The 24,813-nt window shown below is 40.1% G+C and overlaps 1 protein-coding gene across 1 annotated transcript in view; it reads left to right on the top strand.

The window, feature by feature from the left end:
• Positions 1-24,813, top strand: part of MYH15 (myosin heavy chain 15) — a gene marked incomplete at both ends in the record, with an annotated part of 143,292 nt that overhangs the window by 7,240 nt on the left and 111,239 nt on the right. The window contains 9 exon segments of the mRNA XM_084232648.1: positions 8,736-8,828; positions 8,832-8,892; positions 11,089-11,186; positions 14,601-14,631; positions 14,634-14,674; positions 14,676-14,693; positions 16,815-16,884; positions 16,961-17,037; positions 17,039-17,057. Coding sequence (XP_084088774.1) covers positions 8,736-8,828; positions 8,832-8,892; positions 11,089-11,186; positions 14,601-14,631; positions 14,634-14,674; positions 14,676-14,693; positions 16,815-16,884; positions 16,961-17,037; positions 17,039-17,057 — 508 coding nt within the window.

The following is a 24,813-nucleotide window of genomic DNA, read 5'->3' as shown; positions in this document are numbered from 1 at the left end:
TGTCTTATGTGTTAGAGGTGGGGGTAGGAGGGGTGGCATTACCCACCTGCACTGTGGTGCAGCAGGTTTCACCTACGCAGCCCCTAGCCATGGGCTCAATATTCCTCTTCAGCCAAACACTCTCCCCTGTGTGCTTAAGGAGCTGTGACTGGGGAATTGAGTGAACTTCTGGTAAGGCTCACATTACTTGACAAGTTTGTTTCTTCTCTGGTTCTCTGCCTCAGGTGAAAGAGAACTTCAGAAGCATTTAAGTGAGGTGGAGACAAGCTGCCTCAGGTATAGCTAAGAGTTCTGATTCATTTCATCCCAAACCTTTCATTGGTTAATCATTTTGAGATACACTGCTTTGTTAAGGGATAGGGCAAGGGGTGAGGAGGCTGAAAGAAATAACATGAGGGATGCTAAAGTAATTAAACAAGGAGGCCGGTATACTTAGGTTGTTACAGAGCAGGGAGAGGGACACCCCAGACACATCTGTGTCAACCATTCCGCGACCAAAAGGCAAGTGTAGTTTCTTCACGTGTCTCTCAGCTCCATTTGCCTCCTCCAGGTCTCCTTCTGGGTCTCCATCCTGCTTCCTTCCTCCTCAGTCTCCTCTGCAGCTTTTTTACCCTGCTCAGTTGGGTTGGGCAGGAAACCTGAAACTTCCCCCCTTCCTGGGGACCACCTGTTACAAGGTACTCCCATGCCCTCATGTGTACTTAAACAAATCAAAATTTAAGCCTGTCGGTACTTCAAGATTATGAAAGTGAAGCCTTAGGACAGCCAATCAGTCAACTAGATTTTAACCTACTACCAATCAATCAACAATTGTCTTCCTTTGTTTCTGCCTTTTCTCTATGTTTTTCCATAGCTCTGGTAGATGGGGTGCTTCTCACCACTTCTTTCTTAGTGCTACCTCATAGGAAATGATTTTGCACAAGTAAATTTATAAACTTCTAATGTGCCTCAGTTTACCTCCTTAAAGAGAAAATGAGTCAGTTATGCTGTATGAAAAAAATAACCCATCTTCTTTCTCCTCAGTCCTCCCTCTCCAATTCTGCTGTGTAATTCTTAGCAGACTCTCATTCCAAAATTTAAAGTAAGGTATTAAAGAAACTCTGAAGGATAGACATGACCACTAACCTAAATTTCACTAAGTTGTAAACAGATCTGAGTGATTTCTTTTTTTTTTTTTTTTTTTTTTTTTGAGGAGAGTTGGGAAGGGTAAGTGCAAGAGTATCCAGATAACCGTGCCTGGATCCTGGGACAGTGAGTGGAAGGAAAATGTTGGGGCAGGGAGTGGTGGGTAAGGTGTTGGCCTGCAAGTTTTTTATGACCAATGGTGTTTGATGTGTGCAGCTTTTGCTTGCTGAGTTGTTTCTTGTTGCTTTTGAGTCTGTGCGGGCGCATCTTTAGAATGGGTTTTCATGATTTTACCCAACTTTGCAGTTATCTATATTAGTGACTCCAAGTCAAATAGAATTAGCCGAAATGAAATCACATCTATCAGTATGAAATAAATATTGTATACATTTTATACATTGTATATTTCTACAAATAGTGTATTTGATTCATGTTATTTCTCAGGGGGAGAGGAAATGAAGGATTCAGTTTGACAAGAATGCTTGTATCAAGGTGGTTAAAGGGAGTGGAGATGGCAAAATCATTGTTATGATAAATGGAAAGGTAAAGAAATTTTTATTTCATCCCAGGAGAGACTAAGCTGTCTATTTAATCAAAGAATTAAGTATCATCTTTCTCTAATAGTTTAATTTAAAACCTGGGGTAGGTGATGCCACTTGATGCCCTTTGGAAAACTCATTCAACCTTTCAGAAGTTTTCCCACTTACTAAGATTTAATGACAAGCTCTGAATAAATCTGGCTGAAATAATTGTCAGGCAAATCTCATTGACTTGAACTCACAACCTTTTCCACTTCTTTCAATGTGTCACCATGTTTTTTTTTTTTTTTTAAAGACTCCTATTGGAGTGAATAATGACCTGTGAAGCAAGCAGTATTTCTTGACCTAAGGTTCAAGAAAGAAAGGGATAATTTGAATAAGAATAGCACAGTGTCAGAGAAGCTATGAGATAGGGAACTGGTCAGTAAAGTCAAATGCTACAGAAAGAGATTAAGGGTAGGGAGAAGACTGGGATTCAGAATTAGGTTATCCATGACCTTTGAAAGAGAAGAGTAGGAAAATTTTGTCACATAAACCAGACTATAAGGGGTTGTGGAGGGAATGTGTCGTGAGGATGTAGTAGCCCCCTTCTCCCTGTCACCAAGGCATTCACCAAGGCCTTCGGAACAATATAGTGATAGTGAGCTGATAGCTCACTCTGATTTGCTGCCAGCCCCAGGGTGGTGAGGTAGCCGGGGCTTCTGGCCTGACTGAGCTGAAAGCGTCATTGTAGATTTTACAGGTAATTCTTTGCTCATATATAATCTCCTTCTAATTCCGCTCTTTCCCAACTTTATAACCTATAACAAAGAGGTATAATCCTTATCAAGAAAGTTTCTTTTTCATACCCTTATCTTTGTATTTGGACAATTTATGATCTAAAGCATTGCCATTTGAGTAATAAAATTTTAAAGCTACTGATAAACCACCACTTATGGTGTCTTGACACACCTTCAGTCAGTATCTGTAAATTAAAAAAAATTCCAAATTAGGTAGATTTTTATATAACTAGTGGAAATAAGAAAGGAACTTGTGGGTTATCAACTGGAACATAAATAAGCAAGGGAAAATATGCTATGTCTTGAGGCAGTAAACCAAAGAAACAGGGACTCAAATGGGGTTATTTGGCTTTGGCACAATTTCTTTCTAAAAGAAAAAGTAGATTTAAATGTTTCTTTGCCATCATTGTTCATGCCAACTTTCCAAAAAAAATCCTTATACTGAGAAATAGCTGAGTATACATTTCACTTCTTTATTTTTATTTTTATTTTTTTAACTTTTTTTTCTCAACTCATTTTTTTAATTTTTTTTAAATAATAAATTTTATATTCTCCATACAATTGCAACCCCCCATTCTGACCCCAGTCCCTCCCCTCCCGCCCCCCACCCCCCAAAAAGTGTCTCTGGTTCATAGTTTTTTGTTGATTTTGATTTTCACTTTCTTATAGTTATTCATTTTCCTGGTCCCTTATTTAAGTTCTCTAGATTCCTGCTATGAGTGAGACCATCCGGTATTTTTCTTTTTCTTTTTGGCTTATTTCGCTGAGCATGATCCCTTCCAGCGCCATCCATGTTCCTGCAAATTGCATGTGTTTATCTTTTTTGAATGCTGAGTAATATTCCATGGTGTATATGTACCACATCTTCTTGATCCAGTCATCTATTTTTGGGCATTTGGGCTGTTTCCAAAGCTTAGCTATTGTAAACAGTGCTGCTATAAACATAGGGGTGCAGGTGCTCTTTGGAATTGATGTTTCTGTGTCCTTTGGGTAAATACCTAGGAGTGGAATTGCTGGATCATACAGAAGCTCTATGTTTAGTAGGTTCAGAAATCTCCACACAGCTCTCCATAGTGGTTGGACCAGTTTGCACTCCCACCAACAGTGCAGAAGAGTTCCTTTTTCTCCACACCCTCACCAACATTTGTTGTTGCTAGTTTTTTTAATATGTACCATTCTCACTGGTGTGAGATGGTATCTCATGGTAGTTTTGATTTGCATTTCCCTGATTACAAGTGATGTTGAACATTTTTTCATATGCCTGTTGGCCATTTGCATTTCCTCTTCAGAGAAGTTTCTTTTTAGCTCTTCTGCCCATTTTTTGACAGGATTATTTTCTTTGTTGTTATTGAGTCTCATCAGCTCTTTGCAGATTTTTGTGATCAGTTCTTTATCATTAGCATTTCACTTCTTTAAAGTATATAATTAAGTGGTTTTTAGTGCATTTAAAGAATTGTGCAAACATCACAGTAATCTAATTTTAGACTATTTTCCTCATCCCAAAATGAAATCGTATGCCCATCAGCAGTCAATTGTCTTTTTCCTCCTTCCCCAAAGTCATAGGCAACCACTTATCTATTTCCTTCTCTATAGACTATCTGATCATTCCAGATAAATGGGATCATATAATATATGGTCATTTGTGTCTGGCTTCTTTAGCAAAACGGTTTTGAGTTTCATTCATGCTGTACCATGTATCAGTATTTCTTTTCTTTATTTTTTTTTAAGAATAGCTGAAAAATCTGTAGTGTGGCTATATTATCTTTTCTTGATTCACTCATCAATCTATGGATGTTTGAATAGCTTATGTGTTCTGACTATTATGACTAATGCTATTATGAACATGCGCATGCAAGTCTTTGAATAGGTGTGTGCTTTAATGTCTCTTAGGTAAATATCTGGAAGTGGAATTGTTGGAAAAAAGGGCAAATCTGTATTTAGTGTTTTATTTTTTTGTAAATATTTGTTTATTCATACAAGAACTGGGGTACAGGCCAGAGGTGTGGGGGTGAGAGGAGTCACCAGAGACAGAGTGGGGAATAGAACAGGCAGATTGACTGAAATACACTGCTGAGGGGAGCAGCAGGCAAGTTAGGAGATATCTGCCGCACCATGTGGGTAGCTCCCTGGCCGGGGATTGAACTCATGCTGCAGTGGCAGATTGCTTCATAGGTTGCGTTTCAACCCCTTGAGCCACCAGGGAGGCCCTATTTAGTGTTTTAAACAGCTACTAAACTCTTTTAAAAGTAACTGTCTCATTTTATTCCCAATATATAAGGAATAAAATTTTATCATCTTAGAACACATGTTATATTATCTGTCTTTTTGATTATAAACATCTAATTGTGTGAAGTGGTATCATAATGTGATTTCTCTTTGTATTTTCCTAAGAACAAATTATGTCATACACATTTCATGAGTTTATTGACCATTTGTGTATCTTTAGAGAACTATCTAGGTATTTTAGAAATATCTGGTGTTGGTTATTGCCTTTTTTTGTTTTGAGTTGTAAGAGTCCTTTATAAATTTTGGATACAAGTCCTATAACAGAAATATTATTGGCAGATATTTTCTCCAAGTCTGTGTATTTTTTTTTTGACAGTGTCCATATCAATTTCAAGTAGGCCTTAAGATGAAAAGTTTGTTCTTCTGAGCACATTCTCCAGAACTTGTATCTTCTCAACTTTTTTTTTTTTAAGATTTATTTATTTGTGCATATAAGAGCTGGGATGTAGGCCAGAGGTGTGGGTGTGTGGGGGGGGCAGGATTGGTGAAAGGATTCACTAGAGGCAGAGTGGGGAGCAGAACAGGCAGAGGTAATGAAATACACTGCTGAGGGGAGCAGCGGGCGAGATAGGTGAGGTCTGCTGTGCCATGTGGGTAGCTCCCGGTCTGAGGATGGAACTCATGCTGCAGTGGCTGCCTACAGCTTCATAGTGCTGAGACTTAACCCCTTGCACCATGAGGGAGGCCTTTTCAACTCACTTAAGGTGATTTGTGACTATAATGCTACAGCTATGATTTTTCAAAAGAATCACAGGAAGAAGAGCATGAAAGCAAGAAGTTAATGATGTAGACAGAGGCGTCTATATGTGGTTCATTTTGTTCTACTTGTCTTTCCACCATAATAATGGAGGTACCTTTCCCCTGGCCTCAGTCAGCATCTCCCTGGTCCCAGGTTTTCTCCTCTTGATGTTAGAAGTAACTACCCTTCCAATCACCTTTGGTCTTTATAATGTAGCATTAACAGAGACAATGACATTAGTGGATATAAAGTAGTACTTATTGAAGGAAGTTGAAAATAAAAGAAGAGAGAAATAGAATCAGGGGTAAGGGGAGGATTTTGAAGATGTAAGAGACCTGATTATGTTCTACAGAATAAAAGGAATCCTTGAAATACAGACTTCAAAAGAACTGAAAAAGAAAAGTACTACTGTTGGAACAATGTCACAGACTGTGGATGGGAAATAAATCAATAAGAGTGTGGGAGTCTTGGGATAAGTCATTACATGGCAACTCTAAGCAACTAGTTGATAGTAGCAATGAATTCACTTACTCAGACACAATGTTAGTTGCACCTGCCCATGTTCCTAGCATTGTGATAGATGAAGATAGAAGACAACTTCAAAAATCCTTCTTAAAGTGCCTTCTTAAGGTGGCACAAGGGATTGAGATGCAACCTTTGGAGTGATCTGCAGCCACTGCAGCATGAGTTCGATCCCCCAGCCAGGGAGCTGCCCACATGGCGCAGCAGACCTCTCCAGACTCGCCCGCAGCTCCCTTCAGCGGTGTATTTCAGTCAATCCTCCTGTTCTATTCTCTACTCTGTCTCTGGTGAATCCTCTCACCTCCCAGGACTGTACCCCAGTTCTTATATGCATAAATGAAGAAAATCTTTAAAAAAAAATCCTTAAGGTGCTTATAATCTAGTTGCAACAGTCTAACCATTAATAATTAAGATAAGAATTAATAATGTCATGATAGTACAGGTTGCATCTATAGCAAAAAAATAAAAAATAACTTGACAGTGATCTGGAATTGGGGGAGGTTTGAGAAGAGAATGTACCTTGAAGGAATTCTCAAAGGATGAGCTTCACTTCAAACTCCTCCTAAACCTCCAAGACATGTTAAGACATGAATAATGTGATCTGTGTAAGCTCAGAGACAGTCAATGAGAAGCCGCAGGATTAAGGCAATGCAAGATAGAAAAGTTTGATTAACAAATTAAACACTTTTCAGGCAAGGAGAGAACATGAACAGGGGGAATACTAGCTTCTTCAATAAAGATTGCTTTAACTTCTGGCCCTATTGGCTAGTGGGGCATCTTTTTCTTGACTAAAGATTCTTTCCATGTCATAGCAAAATAAACTAGCATATGGGAAACAGGAATACAGCCTATTTTTCTCTTCTCTGCAGAGTCTTAGTGTTAAGAAGGATGAAGTCCAGCAGATGAATGCTGCAACATTTGAAATGATTGAAGCCTGGTGGCAATGCTGACCCATCTCAATATAGCATCTGTGCTTCACAAGCTGAAGAGGTGCTGTGACAACTGGATGGCCTATGTACGTATATGTGCTTTGTTGCGGACACTCACATTGGTGATTTCCCATCACTTTTCCAGTGATGTCTTTAATTGAAAATTTGAGCATACTTATATGGGAATAGTCCTTGGGGAATGCTTACTGGGAAGCAGTCCTTCTATTAATGTTTCCCCAATTTTATTTTGTCAGCATCCGTATCCCTTCCCACAGGATGTCATGCTAAAGTAAAGGTGTAAGGTTTGGAACCTGAGAAACCAGTCTCCAAATGTCAGTTCTGTTCCCTGTTAAGTTTCTTATCTTCTTGGCCTCCTCTGGTGGCGCAGCTGGTTGAGCGCAGTGCTGTGAAGCTGTCTGCAGCACGGGTTCAATGATACCGGCTGGCCAGGGAGATACCCACATGGCGTGGCAGACCTCTCCTGTCTTGCCCACTCCTCCCCTCAGCAGTGTATTTCAGTTGATCTGCCTGTTCTGTCCCCCACTCTGTCTCTGGTGAATCTTCTCACCCTCCTGCACATCTGGCCTGTACCCCAGTTCTTGTATACATGCATAAATAAATCTTTTAAAAAAAGTTTCTTACCTTCTTGAAGTCACTATATTTGTAACATGCAATAATAATACCTGACTCTCCATTGTAATATGGAGGATCCAATAAATGAATGTAGTAAAACACATTTTTCAGCATGTTTACCTAGTTAGTGTTCAATAAGTGAATGATTTTTTTTCATCATCATTAAGTTCCTAAGAGTTGGTTGCTCAGATTCTTTGATTTACTCAAACTATTCAGGAGAAGCAGCCCTGAGTAGAGTAGACTAAGATGGTCATACCTGGGACCCACTGATTTAGAAGGCAGAACATGCAGCCAACTTGCTCCTTAGCTCTTTGATTTACTCTGAGACTACATCAGTTTCTCTGGGACACTGTAACAAGATCACTACTAACTGGGTGATTTCACACAACTGAAATTTAATCTATCACAGTTCTAGTGGTCAGAGTCCGAAATCTAATTAAATCAGCAGGGTCACACGCCCTCTGGAGCCTCTAGAGGAGAATCATTCCTTGCCTCTTCCAGCTTCTGGGGGATGTTGGCTGAATCACTCCTGTCTTTGTGTCCATCTTCATATCACCTTCTCTCTGTATCCATGTCTTGTCCCTTCTTATTTCTCCTGTCTTGTCTAGGACACCAGTCATTGATTTAAGGCCTGCCCAGTTCTCATCTTGAGATTCTTAACGTAATTACACTTTTAAATAAAGATCCCTTTTCCAAATCATATTCATAGATTCTGGAAGACTAGGACATGGATACTTTTTTTTTTTTTTTTGAGGGGGTTATTGGGGGAGGAGTTACAATTCAACCACCACAATGACTGAAAGACCCACATAAAATTATTTCCCTCCAGGGCCTGAAAAGTCAGGCTAGTCTGTGTCTAACTTTGCTGAGGCACAGTTTCCTTTCAGGCCTCAAACACAGCTAGCTGGCTTCAGAAACCTGCAGGCCTGCTGTTGTGTCTTCTCTGCCTTCCAAAGGCAGACATGTTAGTAACTAGAAGATCTCCCAGGGGAGAGGTAATCCCAGGTCCTTTTGCTACTCTGACCTGGTATGCTCCTGTTAAAAGTCCCTTGTTTTCAAGAATCCAAAATCTCCTCTTGTTCTTTTATAAGTAAATATTCAAGCAAATCTTACCTGTTAAGAGCTGACAAATGTAGGAGTATTTTTAAACTGTTTTCTGAAATCTTTTCGATTCTTCTCTCAGACATATTCAGGTCTCTTCTGTGTGAGCATAAACCCTTACAAGTGGCGTCCAGTGTATCAGAAAGAAGTCATGGCTCTCTACAAAGGGAAGAGGTGATCAGAGGCTTCCCCTCACATCTTTGCTGTTGCTGATAACGCCTTTCAGGACATGCTTCACAGTAAGTGGCTGCCCTACAAAATGAAAGGTAAAAATATCTGATCTACTTTTTCTCTATGTCACTAAGAGGCACGTATGCATTGTGAGCAGAGCATGGCCTTTACTGTCACCTAATCACTTGAAGCCTTCATTTCCTTCTGGATAAAACATAGTGCCTACCTCCTAGGGTTATGGGGACGATAAGCTCACATGACAAATTAAGTGAGATAATGCATTGAGAGTGCTCTGCCCAGTGGCTTGCCCAGAGTTAGCTCCCTGGAGATGTCAGCCTTTATTATATAAAGCATCCACTAGAGTATTTGGCAAAAAAACATTTTGCTACATCTATTATTACACCGCGATTTAAGCTTAAAAGGCTTAAAATGGCAAAAATGTCAACCATTAGTCGGTGATCATTTGTATTTGGGGCAAGGAAATAGGTCTAAAATTTGTATGTTCTATGACTGGCATACATAGGAGAATCTATTTTACTCTCTACCATTTCAGTGATTTTTTTTTTTTTTACTAATTGTAAACAGAATAAATCCTTTTCCTGTGTATGATTTCAAACCACAACTAAGGAAATTTTTTTTTTAATAGAGGCATGTTTTATTTATTTGTTTGTTTGTTTGTTTTATACATGCACTGGGTACAGTCAGAAGTGCGGGAGGGTGAGAGAATTAACCAGAGCCAGAGCGGGGAGCAGAACAGGCAGAAGGACCGAAGTACACTGCTGAGGGGAGCAGCGAGCCGCAGGAGAGGTCTGCGCGCCATGTGGGACCCTCCTCCAGTGGCCGGGGAGCAGCCGGGGATCGAACCGGCGCCGCAGAGGCTGAGGGCTGCTTTGCAACCCAGCGCTCAACCGCTGCGCCAGCGGGGAGGCCCAACTGAGGAAATTTTGAATAAGTTGATGCCAATACCTACATGTTTTGGCAGAAAGATACACTGACATTTTCTTTTGTATTGTAGATAAGAGAATCAGTGTGTACCCACGTATGTGCTTGCCTTGCTTTTTCTTTTTTGGCCAGCAGCAAGAGTTTCAATAGAAACAAACACATTTCACTGGGAAGAAAATATAAATTTGTTGTCTCTGAGTAGTTTGTCCTTCAGCCACAAAAAATTCTAGGCATGAATAAGATCCTCAGGAAATTGTCATAACACTTGAGTCAGTGACTTCCCTCAAATATGGTGCCAGCTAGGCTGCTGCCTCCTTTTTAGGAGAGCCTCTAGAACATGTAGTACAAAAGTTGGTCTTAATCATTATCGTGATGGAGAGAGCTCCCTGGCCCAGTGCTCATTTTAGTAGGTCTCTGGACTGGCTAATTAGGCCAAGAAACAGAATGTCCAATGGACTTAACCATAGAACAGATAACATGCTGTTGTGGGAAGTCAGCTTGGGGCAGATCAAGGTACATTTGTTGGGAACTAAAAGGTGATAGAACTTGTTAGGAAATAGAATGGAATGAAGAGAAAACTCAGTAGTCCTATATCATATGTTGATTTGGCTGACAAGGTGAATGGTCAGCATGAGGACTAAAGGGATAACCTGAGACTTAAGGGGCAATGAAATGCTGAAGTCCTTGGTCTTCATATGCAGTGGTGATATCACTTTGTGTGTTGGGCTATCCATTGGTTTCAGCCACTCCAAGAACATAATAGGATTTCAAAAGACTACAACTTCAATGTTTTACAGAGAGGAGAGACTATTTACTGGAGTTTAATACAGGAAAAGGTAGAACTTGATCCTTTGGGTGGTAAGGTAATATATTGACCACTGTGTTCTTCCCACATTAGAAAGTTAGTTGTTAAAGGTAAAGGGAAGTCTAAAGTCAAACAGCTAGGTGAGGAAAAGGACTGTATTTGACCGTGTGGTGGTCTTAATATATAAAGGTCTGTTGAACACTTGGTAATGAGGAAACCTGTTTCTAATGAATAGAGATGATACTCAGTTTTTTGTTAACTGGACCATGAAGAGCAAGCTTCTTTTTAGAAGACTCCAGATTTTTGACATTCCTTGACTCCAGATTTTTGCTTATATTTCTTTTCCCAGCTTTACTTTTCCCCTTCTGAAATCAAATGAATGTCTACATCTTCAGTTTCCTTTTAAGTTCCATTTGTCTATAAAAATTTCCCTTCTTGCCCTAGTCTATATGGAAAAATATTTAACTTTCATTGCATTTATAATCTGAACCAGTTAACTGTGTAACTGAATTTCCAGTAACAGGAGAATCTGTTGCTGGAAAGACTGGGAACATCAAACATATTACTCAGCATTTTGCCACCATAGCAGCCGTGGGTGAATGTAGGGAAAAACTAGTAGGTGTTCCTGCATCTTGACAGGACAGGTGAGATAATCTAATCCATTGATCTTAGAAGCTCTGCTTGACCACTTATGGGAGACAAAAAGAGACAGGAGCCATAGAACATTTAGAATTATAGAAAAGTATTTTTCTAGTCTCGAGATGATCATCAAGTGCTCCAAACCATTAACCACACAACACAAAATTACATGACTTGCTGCAGATTTGCTTCCAGGGGCATTTACCAGTGTGATGGTTTTTGTTCAGAGCCTTTTGAAAATTATTCACTTAAGGTCCAAATCATCTTCCTTAAAGGCTAGATCGTTGGTAAATACCTAGGAGTGGAATTGCTGGATCATATGGAAGCTCTATGTTTAGTAGGTCCAGAAATCTCCACACAGCTCTCCACAGTGGTTGGACCAGTTTGCACTCCCACCAACAGTGCAGAAGAGTTCCTTTTTCTCCACATCCTCGCCAGCATTTGTTGTTGTTAGTTTTTTTAATATGTGCCATTCTCACTGGTGTAAGATGGTATCTCATGGTAGTTTTGATTTGCATTTCCCTGATGGCAAGTGATGTTGAACATTTTTTCATAAGCCTGTTGGCCATTTGCATTTCCTCTTCAGAGAAGTTTCTTTTTAGCTCTTCTGCCCATTTTTTGACTGGATTATTTTATCAATTCCAAAGAACACCTGCACCCCTATGTTTATAGCAGCACTGTTTACAATAGCTAAGCTTTGGAAACAACCCAAATGCCCAAAAATAGATGACTGGATCAAGAAGATGTGGTACATATATACCATGGAATATTACTCAGCATTCAAAAAAGATAAACACATGCAATTTGCAGCAACATGGATGGTGCTGGAAGGGATCATGCTCAGCAAAATAAGCCAAAAAGAAAAAGAAAAATACCGGATGGTCTCACTCATAGCAGGAATCTAGAAAACTTAAATAAGGGACCAGGAAAATGAATAACTATAAGAAAGTGAAAATCAAAATCAACAAAAAACTATGAACCAGAGACACTTTTAGGGGGGCGGGGGCGGGAGGGGAGGGATTGGGGTCAGAATGGGGGGGCTGCAATTGTATGGGGAATATAACAATAAAATTTATAAAAAAAAAAAAAAAGGCTAGATCATTGGTGCCTTGATGGGCACTTTTGATAATTCTTAATCCTTTTTGCTAACTTGAGGTTTTGGACTCCTACAAATATACACTAATAGAAGTTGGCTTCCTTTACCACTAACTCTTAAGATCAAATCCCAAAAATCCTATGGACCTATCCTTAATTTTAATCATGGTTCATATTCTGAAGAAACTTTATCCTCTCTCTCTCCTTAGTTTTTATCTTTGACAATTTTTAATTTAGCTTATTTTGTTTAGCTCCATTAATAGGTTAATGAGTTTCATAATCATTTGAGAATTACTATGCCAGGGGAGGCAAGGTGAAGTCAGATAATGATGGGTAGAAGTCAAAATCAATGTTTATTAAGTTGTCAGAGCCGCTTATCTTTCTACCTCTGACATTATTATGTTGTTTTTCAATTCAAATCCTGGATGTTTCCTGCTAGTTTTGCAATGTAACAAACATGTCAAAATAGCAATTAGGTCCAATTTTCAAACTGGGAAGTTTATTTTCCAGGTGCCATATTCCTGAACTGGATTGACTCTTTAGGCAGAACTGAATTCTGTTATCACTGGATGTTACTTCAGCATGCATCTCAGGTTGTTTAGTGTACATGTATTTATTTGGTCAACTCATTGATCCTTATGATAATACCTAATATACTTCTATGAAAATGTTTGCTCATTTAGCACTTTTACTTAAAAACAGTATGTATGTCCATAATATTTGGAAGTAACATAGCATGTAAATACATAAATTCTTGAAAACCATGTACTATATAATTATCTCTGCCCCCACTTCCTCCAAAAAAGTGGGTCTCTGAGACTGAGAAGAAAACAACAAAGCCACATTGTAATGTGGTTGCTATGTGGTCAGACTCTGTGGAGATAACTTTGTTCTATCAGCCTGAATACATAGTATTCAAATTCAAGATAAAGATCAATACAAGTCATCGCTTGGTCAGGAGCTCTAAGTTACTTTGAGTAGTAGCAAGCAAACATAATTTATTTTTTTAAGATTTATTTATTTATGCATAGAGAAACTGGGGTATAGGCCAGAGGTGTGGGGATGAGAGGATTCACCAGAGATAGAGTGGGTAACAGAATAGACAGATCTACTGAAATATACTGCTGAAGTATACTGATAAGGGGAGCAGCTGGTGAGACAGGAGAGTTCTCCTGTGATATGTGGGTCAGCTCCCTGGCCAGGGAGTGAACTTACGCCTTAGGGGTGATAGCACTGAGTCTTAACCCCAGGCCACCAGGGAGGCCCCCCAAACATATAATTTAAAAATGCCAAGAACTACTTTTATTTTAGGGTGAATTTCTAGATGTGAGGGCTAGCTGGGAAAGGAGGAAGATTAACAATGAGGGGATGGGAATGTATGGAATGAAGTTTGGAAATAGGCTATGGTGTTTATTTGTTGTTGTTTTGGTAAACACCTATTTTCTTTCCTACTTGGGCTGATGCCATCCAGAGGAAAAACCTTGCAAATAAATGCTCTCCTACACATAGTGATAGGGGTATCATATATTAAGAATTTCTCATCCCATCTGTCTTCGAGTTCCCACTAAAAAAAACCCAAAAAACCCCACCAACATTTCTTTTTTACTTTTAAAAATGTATTTATTTATGCATACAAGAACTGGGGTACAGAGGTGGGGGGCGTGAGAGGATTCACCAGAGACAGACTGGGGAGCAGAACAGGCAGATCTATTGAAATACACTGCTGAGGGGAGCAGTGGGTGAGCCAGGAGAGATCTGCTGCACCATGTGGGTCACCTCCCTGGCTGAAATTGAACTCATGCTGCAGTAGCTGTGAATAGCTTCATAGTGCTGAGTCTTAATCCTTTGCATCACCAGGGAGAACCCCCACCAACATTTCTTAACCAAATTCTGAAGCAGGGCCTCCCTGGTGGTGCACGGGGTTAAGCACCACATTATGAAGCAATCTGCAGCATGAGTTCGATCCCCCAGCCTGCCAGGGGGCAACCCACATGGCACAGCAGACCTCTCTTGACTCGCCCGCTGTTCCCCTCAGCAGTGTATTTCAGAACATCTGCCTGTTCTGTTCCCCACTCTGTCTCTGGTGAATCCTCTCACCCCCACACCTCTAGCCTGTACCCCAGCTCTTGTATGCATAAATAAATACATTGAAAAAATAAAAAACAAATTTTGAAGCAGTTTTTGGCTACTGGTTAACAAAACAAGAATGGGATTTGGCCAGGGAAAGTCTTTGCCAATCACAGAATTCTGCTAAAAGCTTCATCAGTAGAACTTCTTTTACCTGTATCTCAGTGAACTTTAGAAGATCAAAGCATGCAGGTGAACCCTATCTGGAAGCATTTGGAAATGCCCAAATCCTGAGAAATGAGTGACAACTCCTCTCATTTTGTAAGTAACATTATTGAAACATATACCAGAGTCTTTAATTTTTAACCAAATTGTAAAATGCATGTCTGAGCTCATATGTATGAAAAAAATTCTAGAATATTAAAAAAAGGCCTTTGGTTAAAGTTTGTAATATTAGATTTCTCAAAAAATCTATCATTCTCCCTTAATACAATGAAGAGTACATATGAATATGTACCTGAGAGACTTTTATAATTTGGTCTACTTTAGGAAGGAAATATTAATCTTAATAGACTCAAACTTCTTTTATTCTCAGTAAGGAAGCTTACCTAGCATATCTGAATAATGCTCTACTTTGTTACATTGTACTGATATGAAAGTACTTTCTCCTTCATAATTTCCTATACGTCTTATTAGTCAGTTTTAAAAGCTCTTTTTTATTGACTTAACTGCAATCATTATTTCTACTCTTGCTTATGACTTCCCTACTCCTGGATATTTTTCATTGGGGGTGTTTATATTGGGAGAAAGTGTTTTTTAAAGTAGCTTTTGATACCTAGAAGTCCCATAAATAGAGACAGAATTTGTATTTCAAATTCTACTTTCACAAATTCATTTCATGCCAAGAATGAGTGGCAGGGAGCCACTATATAATTTACAAGGAAATTTGCAGGAGACTTCCTTTTTGATTCTCTGGGCTTAATTAAATAATAGCATCACGCTGATTTGACTGGTTTCCATCCAAGGCTTGAGAGCTGTTCTGCCTTACACGGCATCTACTTGCAGTCTGGCCGCCTAGCAGGTGCTAATAGTGGTCCCTAAAACTGCTAGATTTTGGATTTGTTAGAATGTAAATAGATTTCTTTGCTGAAATATGAAAGAAAGCCAGCTGGCAAAAAGAAATGGGGGAAGAAAAGGAAGAACAAAAGGTAGTAAAAGGAAGAATAGAAGAGTAAATGTTAAGAAGGGAAGAACACAACTGTTAAAAAGAAAAACAAGAACGAGGGGAAAGTTGGATAGAAGGAAATATAATAGAAGAGCAAATAAAGAAGGGAAATACAGACAAGGGAGAAGGAAAGAGAAAAAGGGTCCTTCCCAAATCAAGAAATTCAGGTTGAATTCTTTCAGTGAATACTATATGTATGCGCATACATCTGTGTATGTAAATGTACATGTGCCCTATGTGCATATTCATATATGCATAATGTATGTGTATACATCTATATGTATCGCGTGTGTTTATGTGGGGTCCCTATCATCCTGCATCATTTTACCTAATGGCTTCAACCCCCTGAATATAGCTGCTCTCCTGCTCTGTCTCCTTCCACCACCAGTGGCCTTCTGCCCTCACCAACATCTCATCCCACAGGCACTGCCTGCCCCTGGGCTGCCCACTCAACTGCGTCTAGCAGCCTTTATGCCCCCCTAGACCTTGCCTTAGAGCTTTATTTTGAAAAGGAAAGAAGGGAGTCCCACATATTTATGCCAAAGTGGTGTTTTAAAACATATCAGACCACATCACTCTTTGCTTAAAATCTGCCAGCATCTCTTGAGTGCGCGCGCACACACACACAAACGCACAAACTTTACTCCTTCCCATGCCCCACCTGCTTACATGATCTGGGGCGGGGTTCCTGGCTATCTCTCTGTTTTGTGTCCCCCTTTATTTCTTCCTTGTTAAATTTCCGCACAACTGACTTTCCTGTTGATTTCAAAACATGCCCAGTGTTTGCATGTCAGAACCACTGTATAAGTCAATTCCTCCTAGAGCATAATGTTCATTAGAGACTATATCCATTTTTTTCGTGTGTTATCTCTAGTGCCCAGCAGGTTTCTTGGATCACATTAAACACTCAACACGTATTTGCTGAATGAGAGAAAGAAGCTAAGCAAGTACTATTTTCCTTATTTTTAGATAAGACACTGAGACTCATTCAGTAGTGCACACAAGAACACATAACTGGTGTTGGCAAATCTGAGACTAGAATCAGGACTCATGCACTTTCTGATGATCATTTTGGCTGCCTTTCAACATTAACTGATACGATCCAAAAACCAGGATTTTTTTTTTATTTTGTTGATGTAATCACTTTGAGAGTAATGTGTATAAGGAAGTCCCTGCAGCAGTTTGGCATTTGAAGACTGTTTTCTGTATCCATCTAGGGCAAGTTCATCAGGACGCACTTTGGTGCCAGAGGCAAGTTGTCATCCACAGACATATCTGTAAGCAGCTGTTTCGCTGATTACTTTTCTTCTAAGTTTTACAAGAATAGCTAAGTATGAATTTTTATCCATTTCAAATCATACAGATTTGCTAGAAAAATCCCGGGTGATTTTCCAGGAGCCTGGAGAGAGAAACTACCACATATTCTATCAAATTCAGTCTGGGGAAAAAAGAACTACATGGTAAGTATCTTTCTGGAGCTGAGGACCACTTCAAAGTAAGAGACAGAACTCAGTATTGGGGCTAGAAAATTACTATTTAGTAAGTTTGGTAGTCTCTAGAATTTTGTTTATTCATCCTGCAATGTAAGGAATTGAACTAATTATAGGACCAATGTTCTCTAATTTTATATGGGTATAGAGTGAATGGTAACACTTTTTTCCCCCAACTTCATAATGATTGGAGGTGGGTAAGATACACAGCAGAGGGTGTGTGTGTGTGTGTGTGTGTGTGTGCGCGTGCGTGCGTGTGTGTGCGCATGTGTGTGTTGGTGTATAGAAAGCATTAGATAATTTAAGAGCTTTAAATTATTCAAACCACACTGTAGTATAGACAAGAGACCAGAAATATGAGGAGACATCATCAGGGTACATTGGTCATGGGGGTGTTATACAGAAGGGGATATGAAGGAAGGAATGGGAATTTAACCAGAGCAATGAATGGAGAAAGAGTAGGAAGAATATATGCATTGATAGGAAAGGGCAAGGCAAAAGCTGGGAACAGAGACCAAGCTCACTGGAGGTAAGCATCTGTACTGAGGAGTAAAGGTTTTATCCTGGTGGTTTCTAAACACAGGGAGTCTTGAGGGTGTCTGTGTACATGCCTGTGTTTGTGCATGTGTGTATGCTGTAGGGGTGGGATGGGGTAATAGAATGTTATGTTTGTTGAGGGCTGTCAGTTTAGTTGGTATAATGGGTGGGATGGACTGAAAGCTATAGCAGTAATCCCAGGATATGAGATGACGAGATAATTGTCGAAGGTGGAGTTTGTTTGAATATAAGGGAATGGGAGTGAATTCATGGACAGACAGGGCCTGGCAATGATTACATGGGGGAAATGAGTGAGTCAAAAATACCCCTAATAGGGGCCTCCCCTGGTGGTGTAGTAGTTGAGCGCTGGGCTGCGAAACTGCCGGCAGCCTCTGCAGCACTGGTTCAATCCCCAGCCCCCAGCAAGGGTCCCACATGGTGTGCAGAACTCTCCTGCCATGCCCGCTGCTCCCCTCAGCAGTGTACTTCGTCACTCTGCCTGTTCTGTTCCCTGCTCTGGTGAATTCTCTCAACCTCCCGATCTTCTGATTGTACCCAGTGCTTGTATAAACAAACAAACAAACAAACAAATAAATAAATCTTTAAAAAAAATACCCCTAATAAAACAAAAAAATACTCCCAAATTTTGTAACTGGGATAAAGGTAGTATAATAAACAGAAATAGAAAAGCAACTTCTATGAGAAAATGAATTACAGGTATTCATGCAACAAAAATTACTGTGGGACTGTTATGTGTACACCAGATGCTGCTTTGTAGGAAGGAAGGACAGGGAAGTAAAGAGGACAGAGGCCTCTGCCCTCATGAGCTCATGTTCTAGTGTGGAAGGTGGGTAATGAATAAGTAAACAAAGGATCATATAACTTCAGAGAGTGATACTTGTACAAAGAAAAATAAATTGGGGTGAGGCAATAAAGTGAATTGGGGCTTGGTAGGCTAGTGGCTGTTTAGATTTTGGATAGGCTGGTCAGGTTAGAGCTCTCTGAGAAGGCAGTGTATTTGTAGATACATCAATAAGTGAGGAGGGAGCAAGTGGACAAATATTTCCAGGATCAAGTAACAGTGAGTGCAAAGGCTGAGAAAGGACTGCTTTTGGTTTTTTCTTGGAATAGCAAAACAGCCATTGGAGGTGGGAGAATGGAGAGGGCAATGTGGGGAGAGATTGGGGAAGGCTCAGACAAGCAGCACCTTAAAGGCCATGGCAGAGAGTTCATATTTTAGGTGCTGTGGGGAATCATTGGAAGGGGAGAATAACAAGTTGTTTGGATTTTAAAGGTTTTACATATAAGGTAAGCCATGGAGGACAACAGTGCCCTCAGGAGTGGATGTGGATGAGATCGAATATTCTGGTGAGTAAATAGTGAGACAATTACTTCAGTCCATTATACTTAGATTAAATATGGTATAAATCTGGTAGTGTTTAACAACATGGTCTTCAAGCCCAAAGCCCCCTCAGCAGCTAGAACTATTTTTGTAAACTGGACAGTTATTTTTACTTGGAAAGCAACTGGTGATAAGTAAACAGCAACTATTCTATGTCCCACCTTCCTTCTGCTTAAGCCTGCAGTAGAGTATTTGGTATTCTTGGGTTAGCCCTGCCTCATCTAATATTCTTTACACAAATTTCTATAGTATGCAGGATCTGTCACCTAGGGTCCCATGTGGGTACCATCAAAGGGTGCCTTTTGAAGCATCTCTGTTTACTAATAGAACCATATGGAGACTCTGGCTGCTAATGGAAAATTTATGTTTATCTGTAATTCATTTATGTGTCTTTGGGGACTGCTGAGATTGATTGCTATGCAAAGACTGACATCTGGTGGTTCAAATTGGATATTGCCAGTTCACTGTTAGCCGTGTCAATTGTAATTTTCTGGGAAATTACAAAATTTGGAACTCTTGCTCTTCAAGATTGACAAAAATAGAAATAGCTTGTGAGTGTCCTGAAAATTGATATAAGAATGCACAGTTTAACATGAGGATATGTCTAAATTTCCTAAAATGTCAGTATTTCCTAAAATCAGGTACTGAAAAATCACAACTGAGAGCTAATCTTCTACTAAAAGAGAGGAAAAAAGAAAATGGGGACATGTGTTACCCTAGAGCCAGTGTCCATCTAGTCGCTCCATGGCCTGGAGTGTCCCTTCTCCCCTCTTTTTCTTTCTTCAATTTGTTTCAGTCGAGGCTGCCCCATGTTCCAGACATGGCTACAGCCCATGTCCTCAATCCCTGCCACTATGGCTCCTTCAAAAGCCTTTAGTTTTTATTTTATTTTATTTTTTAATATTTTATTTTCTATAATTCTTACATCATTTTTCATTTTTGCACAATGTATGCATTTTCATTTTGGTTATATTCCACATACAATTGCATGCCCCCCCTCCCCCCTTATTTTGATTCTAGGCCTTCCTCTCCCTGCCATTCCCCCCTCCGTAGTGTGTCTCTGGTTTATAGTTGCTTGTTGATTTTGATTTTTACTTTGTATTAATTAGTCTTTTTCCTGGTCCCTTATTTAGGTTTTCTAAATTATGCTATGAGTGAGACCATCCGGTATTTTTCTTTTTCTTTCTGACTTATTTCGCTGAGCACGATCCCTTCTAGCTCCATCCATGTTGCTGCAAACTGCATGTGTTTATCTTTTTTGATTGCTGAGTAACATTTCATTGTGTATATGTACCACATCTTCTTGATCCAGTCATCTATTTTTGGGCATTTGGATTGTTTCCAAAGCTTAGCTATTGTAAATAGTGCTGCTATAAACATAGCGGTGTAGGTGCCCTTTGGAATTAATGTTTCTGTGTCCTTTGGGAAAATACCTAGGAGTGAAATTGCTGGATCCTATGGAAGCTCTATGTTTAGTAGGTCAAGAAATCTCCACACAGCTCTCCATAGTGGTTGGACCAGTTTGCACTCCCACCAGCAGTGCAGAAGAGTTCCTTTTTCTCTACAACCTTGCCAACATTTGTGGTTGCTAGTTTTTTTAAGATATGCCATTCTCACTGGTGTGAGATGGTATCTCATTGTAGTTTTGATTTGCATTTCCCTGATTACAAGTGATGTTGAACATTTTTTCATATGCCTGTTGGCCATTTGCATTTCTTCTTCAAAGAAGTTTCATTTTAGCTCTTCTGCCCATTTTTTGACAGGATTACTTTCTTTGTTTTTGTTGAGTCTCGTCAGCTCTGTAGATTTTTGTGATCAGTCCTTTATCATTAGTGTTGTGTGCAAAAATATTCTCCCAGTCAGTGGGGTTTCTCTTTGTTTTGGTTATTGTCTCTTTTGCTGTGCAGAAGCTCTTTAATTTGATGTAGTCCCAGCTGTTTATCTTTGCCTTCACTATCACTGAAAAGCCTTTAGTTTTTAATACCATCCTTTTAAGTAGGCCCTGCATATGTCCTCATTTGGCTTATTTTTCTTTCATTTTTTCCATTCTCCTTGTTCAGCTGGTTTATAAACTCCAGGAAGAGCAGTCAGGAAACATGCCCTTGTCTCTTGGAATCCTTGACACCTCGTGTCCTGAGCACTCACTCCAAAAAGTGTGTGGCAGTAAGACAGAGCAATGGCTGCAGGGAGCTGCACTTGAGTCCATCTACTAGTGACCTGGTGCATCCTGGAGAAAGAAATTGTGAGCATTTGGACCTCCTATTCTGGATCATGTTCAGTTGTTGCCCTGTGCCCGTTTAGTCGCTCCTTTTCTCCACTAGTTGTTAGGGACAGAAGACAAGTGTAAGTTGTTCACACTGTGTTCTTCCAATTTAAGAGAAATGCTATGAAAAGAGTAGATGATGTGAATGATTCTCTCTGAAGTTTGGCAGTGCACAACTCCTGAAGCTGTATGCGGTAGTTCTAAGGGACAGGTAATGATAGATGATGTGGCCTAAAGGCACTGGCTCCAGAACTTTGTCATTTTTAAACTTTTTCTGGCCCATGTTAACTTTGCTCCTTTTCATATTCAACAGAGATGAGTTTCAGAGACAGTGAGCCATTCAGCAAGTAAAATTTGATGTCAGTAAGACATGTCTAACAAGCCTTGAATGATAAAGTACTCATTCTTTTTTTTTTTAAAGATTTATTTATTTATACTTACAAGACCTGGGGTACAGGCCAGAGGTTTGGGGGGGGGTGAGAGGATTCACCAGAGTGGGGGACAGAACAGGCGAATCTACTGAAATACACTGCTGAGGGGAGCAGCAGGCGAGTCAGGAGAGGTCTGCTACGCCATGTGGGTTGCTCTCTGGCTGGCCAGGGATCAAACTTGTGCTGCAGTGACTGTGGACAGCTTCACAGGTTGCATCTTAACCCCTTGCGCCACCAGGAAGACCCCATAAAGTACTCGTTCTTTATTTTTTCTTTAGTTTTTAAGATTTATTTATATAAGAACCAGGGTACAGGCCAGATGCGCGGAAGGGTGAGAGGATTCACCAGAGACAGAGTGGGGAACAGAACAGGCAGACTGATGAAATACACTGCTGAGGGGAGCAGCGGACACGACAGGAGAGGTCTGCTGCGTCATGTGGGACCCTCGCCGGTTGGCTGAGATCGAACCGGCACTGCAGAGGCTGCGGACAGCTTCACAGCGTGGTGCTCAACCTGCACAAAAGTTGACACCTGTACTTACTGAAATTGTGAGGCAATTGACTTTAACCTTAGCCTCCTCTCCATGCTACCCACCCCATTCCTCCTGACAAGCTACCCCCATCCTCCTTGTACCCATACCCTGCTATACTTCTGTATTGGTCTGAAGATTCTCTTTGCCCTAAAATGCATTTACTTCCCCCCCACCCCATCCTCATAGGTCCATTTCTCTTGGTAGAACTGAAATTAATTAAATAAAGGAATCTCTGTTTACATGCTACTCCTCTGAGATAACCTCAAGCCTCAACCCAGATAAAATACATTGCACCTTGAAAGTCAATTTTGATGAGGCCTAGCAGGGGAGATGTTTTGAGCTGAAGGCCTTTCCAGTTTCTCAAACTCGTGTATCCCATCTGTAGATGCTTTAGTGCCACCACCTCATGTTAAGGGCAGTTGTTCCCAGTGAATGTTTAGGGTAGTGCAGCAGTCATATCTCTTGTCATAATGAGATAGAAGAAAAGTCCATTAGATGTATTTAATGACACCTAGAATGACTTTAAAAAGGATGGATCTGGAAGGAGGGAGGTGCTGAGGGAGACATGCATATATAGCACTTAGACCCACTGCTCCACCTCACTGCCAGCCTCATTCTGACTCCCTCCTCTTCTGGGTGCTCTAGACCTTTGGCACCTGGTATTCTTCCCCTCTGCTCTGTTGCCATCACTGCTTGCTCCAGTTGTTGTGCTTACTTTGGTGGAAGCCAGACTCTCCTCTCTATGACAAAGGAGGAGATGGAATCTCATAGTAAGGATACAGGTTTGAGGTGGGCAGCTGGTCTAACAAGAAATGCTAGAGACTATGTTCTAAATTCACTTTATCGTGAACTTCATCCTGGGCAATTTGTGAACTTCTCTAGGGTTCTGTTTTCTTATATTCACCTTAAAGAAAATAATGTCAGATATTTGCTCATCATACCAGAATAAAAATAATAAAAAATGACAATATGAGAGTAAAATGAAAATTATATAAAAGGTCAACTTGGAATGATCTAAAAGGTAAATCTTGGCAAAGCAGTCTTAGAAATGGGATTTTTTGAATGAGCCAGTCAACAGAAACATGCCCCCAACCTAAACTCATAGAACAATTCCTGAAGCTTAGGTATATGACTCCTTTAGCCTTCTTAGGGGAAATTTCATGTCCTTTCTGTATTCTTTTTTTAAAAAGATTTATTTATGCACACAAGAACTAGGGTACAGATCCGAGTGGGGAGCACAACAGGCACATCCACTGAAATCCACTGCTGAGGGGAGCAGCAGGTGAGACAGGAGAGGTCTGCTACACCATGTGCGTATCTCCTTGGCCAGTGGGGATCGAACTCGTGCTGCAGAGGCTGTGGATAGCTTCATAGTGTGGTGCTTAACCCCTTGAGCCACTAGGGAGACCCTCCTTCTTGTATTCTTAAGCATTGATTTAATCTTTCTCTTAATTTTTTTTCTCATGGCAGAGAAAAAATAGTGCTTTGATTTGGAAGACACAGAGATGAAGTCTATATGTGACTGTCAAGGGGAAATAGGACAGGACATGTGGCCCCTGGTATCTGCCCTTGGGTAGGGTGATGATATTTACTGGCATAAGAAACTATGGAAGAGTAGCTTCAGGGAAATCATGGAAAACATGAATTCAATTCTGGTAGTTTAAGCTACTTATATTGAAATGGCTAATGGGGAATTAGAGATCTATGTCTGGAGCTCAGATAATTAAGATTTGAGAGTCCTCAGTAAAGCCATAAATGAAAGTCATAGAAGAAAATAGAGATATTCTTGACCTTTAAAGTTGACAGTATTTGACACGCTGAACACTCCTCCCACTGGAAAATCTCTCCCCTTGGCTCCTAGTATAACGCCTTCCCTTGTTTCTCTCCTAAATGGCAGGAAATTTCTTTCTGGGTTCCTCTCTTTCATCTAGTCCATGAATTTGCAATGTCCTGGGGCTCAGTCTTTGGGTCTGTCTTGTGCTAACTAATCTGACAACTCTAAAGATCATTTTTATCTGGTGGCTCCCAAAGTTTGATCATGAGTCCAGACTTCTCCCCAGTATTCCTGACTCATAGCTAAGTGGTTTTTAACTCTCTCCTTGGTTTGGTGAAGGGCTAGATTATATGAATAACATACAATATGGACTTGTTCCTAATTATTTTGTTCTATTGTATCATACTTTTCTCCAGATTTTGTACAGCATAAATGACAATCATAGAATGCTTTTAATAGAATGTTTTTAATGTTTAAGGACATTTCTGTGGGAAAAAAATGCAAAAAAACCCTCCAACAAGGTCTTCTGAGATTTCTGTGTATGAATCGCCATTTAGCTTACTCAGATAAAATAATTTCAAAGAAAAATATCTTTCCAAGAATATCATACTACAGAACCATACAGGATGTACTCTTTTTGTCTGGCTTATTTCATTCAGCATATTTGAGATTCTTCCAGGTTGTAGCATACAGTCACAGTTCATTCCTTTCTTTGAAGTTAACAAGAGTTAATTGTTATGGACATTTGGTGGTTTCCAAATAAAGCTGCTATGAACATTCACACAGG

The sequence above is a fragment of the Talpa europaea genome (genome assembly GCF_964194135.1).
Source record: "Talpa europaea genome assembly, chromosome: 4".
In the NCBI taxonomy this organism is placed as follows: domain Eukaryota; kingdom Metazoa; phylum Chordata; class Mammalia; order Eulipotyphla; family Talpidae; genus Talpa; species Talpa europaea.
Note: the sequence above shows the minus strand (reverse complement) of the source record. Positions and strands in the feature narration are given on the sequence as shown.